The sequence below is a fragment of the Lipotes vexillifer genome, unplaced genomic scaffold (genome assembly GCF_000442215.2).
Source record: "Lipotes vexillifer unplaced genomic scaffold, Lipotes_vexillifer_v1.1 scaffold640, whole genome shotgun sequence".
NCBI classification, from domain to species: Eukaryota; Metazoa; Chordata; class Mammalia; order Artiodactyla; family Lipotidae; genus Lipotes; species Lipotes vexillifer.
Window position 1 is genome coordinate 2,311,514 of NW_006773138.1, and position 3,468 is coordinate 2,314,981.

Sequence of the window (3,468 nt, forward strand, 5' to 3'; positions counted from 1 at the left end):
CAGGAATGCTGCCCGCCTCTGCTTCATCTGCAGTCAGGATGCTGGCTATTCATGGAGCGAGGTGAGGGACCTGACTGAGGAGGTCATTGGCCCAGAGGTGGAGCACTGGGCCACGTTTGCTGTGGGCCCAGGTCATGGCATCCAGCTGCAGTCGGGGAGGCTGATCATCCCTGCATACGCCTACTACATCCCTTACCGGTTCTTTTGCTTTCGGCTACCATATAAAGCCAGGCCTCATTCCCTGATGATCTATAGTGATGACCTAGGAGCCACATGGCACCATGGCAGGCTTATTAAGCCCATGGTGACAGTGGAGTGCGAAGTGGCAGAGGTAACTGGGAAGGCTGGCCACGCTGTGCTGTATTGCAGTGCCCGGACACCAAACAGGTGCCGGGCAGAGGCTCTCAGCACCGACCATGGTGAATGCTTTCAGAAACCAGCTCTGAGCCAACAGCTCTGTGAGCCCCCTCATGGCTGCCAAGGCAGTGTGGTGAGTTTCCGGTCCCTGGAGATCCCAAATGGGTGCCAGCACCCTGCTGGCAAAGATGCTCCTACCATTCAGCAGAGCCATCTGCTGGACAGCTCACTGAGGCTAGAGCCAGAAGCTAGAACCCTGTCAGAATCATGGCTCTTGTACTCACACCCAACCAGTAAGAACCGGAGGGTCGACCTAGGCATCTACCTCAACCAGAGCCCGTTGGAGGCTGCCTGCTGGTCCCGTCCCTGGATCTTGCACTGCGGGCCCTGTGGCTACTCTGATTTGGCTGCTCTGGAGAAGGAGGGCTTGTTTGGGTGTTTGTTTGAATGTGGGACCAAGCGGGAGTGTGAGCAGATTGCCTTCCGCCTGTTTACAGACCGAGAGGTCCTGAGCCACGTGCAAGGGGACCACACCAGCCCTGGTAGGAACTCTGAGCCAACTCAAAACTAATTGGCTTAGGACCCAACTTTCCATCGAAGGGCTACCATAGGAGGCAGCCACAGCCAGGACAGTGGAGGCCAGGATAACAGAAGTTACTGAAGTCTGCAGAGAATCCAAAAACGTAATATTCTGCTCCCTACCTTTCTTCACTTCTCCAAAGAGCAAAATGAAAATTTTGCCAAAGCTACTGCAGTCGAAAGGACGCTGAAGTGTGAGTTGAGAGACCGTGATGCAGTCCTGGCTTTTCCACTGGCTTGCTTTGGGACCTTGGGCATGTCACCTGTACTCTCTGGGCCTCAGGTCTCCATCTGTAAAATGAGAGGATTGGGTCTGTGGTTTCTCTTCTTCCTATCCCTAGGAAAGGCAGAGTGCCTGCATGCTCCCTGATCAGCAAGTCCTGGCTGCATATAGGACTCATCTCAAAATGGAAGTCAGAGGACTCAGCTTCTCAAATGACTCGCCACTCATCCAAGTATGAGGTTACAAGCAGGTGTCATGGCACAAAGGAAGATGTGGGTGGACTGTTCTGTTTTTAATAACAAAAACACACACATCCTTCTAATCATGCTCAGAGCTCTGCAGGCTCACTCTTCTAGAGGAATTGGGCAAAACAGTAGAATCGTGAGGTCACTTACCTTCTCCAGCTTTGCAGCTCTACTCAACCTTCCCTTATCCAGAAAGCATAATCTCCTAGGGAGAAAATGAGAAGCTCAATGTCGGTGGTCCTTGATGATGGTACTTATTGTTTCTGATGGCATGACTCCTATGAAGGATCAACTTGAGGTTCATTTATTAGGATAGTTCTTGATGGGAAATGGACATGGGTTAGGACTTTAAAGCATTGGACAAAACTTCCCACAGTCTCTGCCCTCAAGGAGTTCACAGTTTATGGAGCTAGAAGAGGGAGAAAAGTCAAGAAAATAAATGCAGCTGGTAGGGTAGTTGTAGATGCTGGGCTCTAACTTGGGGTGATGGTAGCTCCTGATGTCATTATCTTAGTTGTATCTTCGTTGTGCCTGGAGTCATCTGCCCCAGAGCTTGCCCAGGCTGCTGGCTTTCTCAGTTTGTTTTTCTCAGAATGTTGTCCTGGCCCAGCCACTCCTTTACCCATGGAGAAGGTCTTCACCATTAGGAAGGTCTCTGGATTCCCAAAGCTCTGAATCAGGCGTATTTGTTCGGACCTACCGGAATCACTGTTGGGGAAACAGGGATGCCTCTGTCTAATAGATTTGGGGCTGAACTTTGCCCATGCTGGTTCTCTCGGATGAAAGCAGATGGTCGCTCTTACTTTTGATTGTTTCCCCCATGAGCCTGTTACTGTGACAGATATTCTATCATGAGAGATATCTTTTTTTGTCCCTATTTTGGGCGGATAATGCCTTAAACAGGCATCAGGTAAATATATTTCGTGCTGAGTAATGACCCTGGAGAGCAAGTCTTAGTCATGGAACACAGCCTAGGAGGCTGGGGGTTACAGTCATACCAGTCAGATGGCAGAGTCCTACAGGATGGAAGTAGAGATTAACTTCACCTACTTTAGCGTATGGCTTAAGCCCAGGGCTTAGAGGGGCTTTTAAAAATCCCCTTAGCCTCTCATACATTTGCTAAAGTTATCTTCCCAATACACAGTTATGATTATTCATTCACTCATTTATACATTTATCTAAATATTTCTATAATTGAGGGTCTAGGCATAACGTGAGATACTTTCTATTGCTGTTCCCTGGTTGAAAATCATTCGTGGCTCCTAATTGCCTACTAAAGGGTGTTTACATTTAGCCTGGCCTGTAGGACCTTCAGTTGTTGGGTGAAATAATGAATACTCATCTGTACTTCTTTATATTGAAGCCACTATAAGAGAAGGCCTCTGTCAAGTTGGCAAGTGGAGGGGATGGGGCTTTGGGAGTGGGCAGAGTCGGTGGTACAGAGAGGAGCTGGGGAGGGGAGAGGACTGAAGGGCAGTCCCCTCCTGACTAGTGGAAACTCCGTGTTCAGCAAAGCTGTCATGGGCACCATACCCCAAATAGACAGGAAGAGGGAAGATGGCTAAGTTCTAAAACCAGAGCTAAAGGATGGAGAAAATGAGAATACGAAGACTTCTTTGGGGCCATCCAAGAAGGGAGTCAAAGAAGGTAGCTCAGTCACCTGAGTCAGTGTGGACCACAGATGTCCAGTTCTCGTAAGAAGTCCATCCATCTCTAAATTGCCCTCCCCTTTCTGCTTCCCCTTTGCTTCATGTTTGCTTCTCTTTGGTGCCTAGCAATGAAACCCTTAATAGGCGCAGGGGCTATGTGCATATTTCACGAATAGCCACAAAAGAGGATTGGGGACGGGGTAATCCAGAATGAGGATTAGAGAGAGGAACAGAGGGGTGATGGCAGCTGTGAAGGAAAAGAACAACAGGTAGGAGTCCTAACACCTTTAGGAAGGGAGATAAAGGGGTGCAGACATGCAGCCCAGGCTGGAGAGATGGTGTAGGTGGTGGCCGCTGTGAAGAAGAAATGACAACAGGCTGCAGCTAGTCCCCGAAATGTGTGGGAAGGGAAAGA

General features: G+C 49.3%; 1 protein-coding gene across 1 annotated transcript in view; it reads left to right on the forward strand.

Annotated features, from left to right (window-relative positions):
• Nucleotides 1–928, forward strand: part of NEU3 (neuraminidase 3) — a 15,294-nt gene extending 14,366 nt beyond the window's left edge. Inside the window, exon 4 of the mRNA XM_007448104.1 lies at nt 4–928. Within this exon, the coding sequence (XP_007448166.1) occupies nt 4–928 (925 nt within the window). The remainder of the gene's footprint in view (nt 1–3) is intronic.
• The last annotated feature ends 2,540 nt before the right edge of the window (nt 929–3,468 follow it).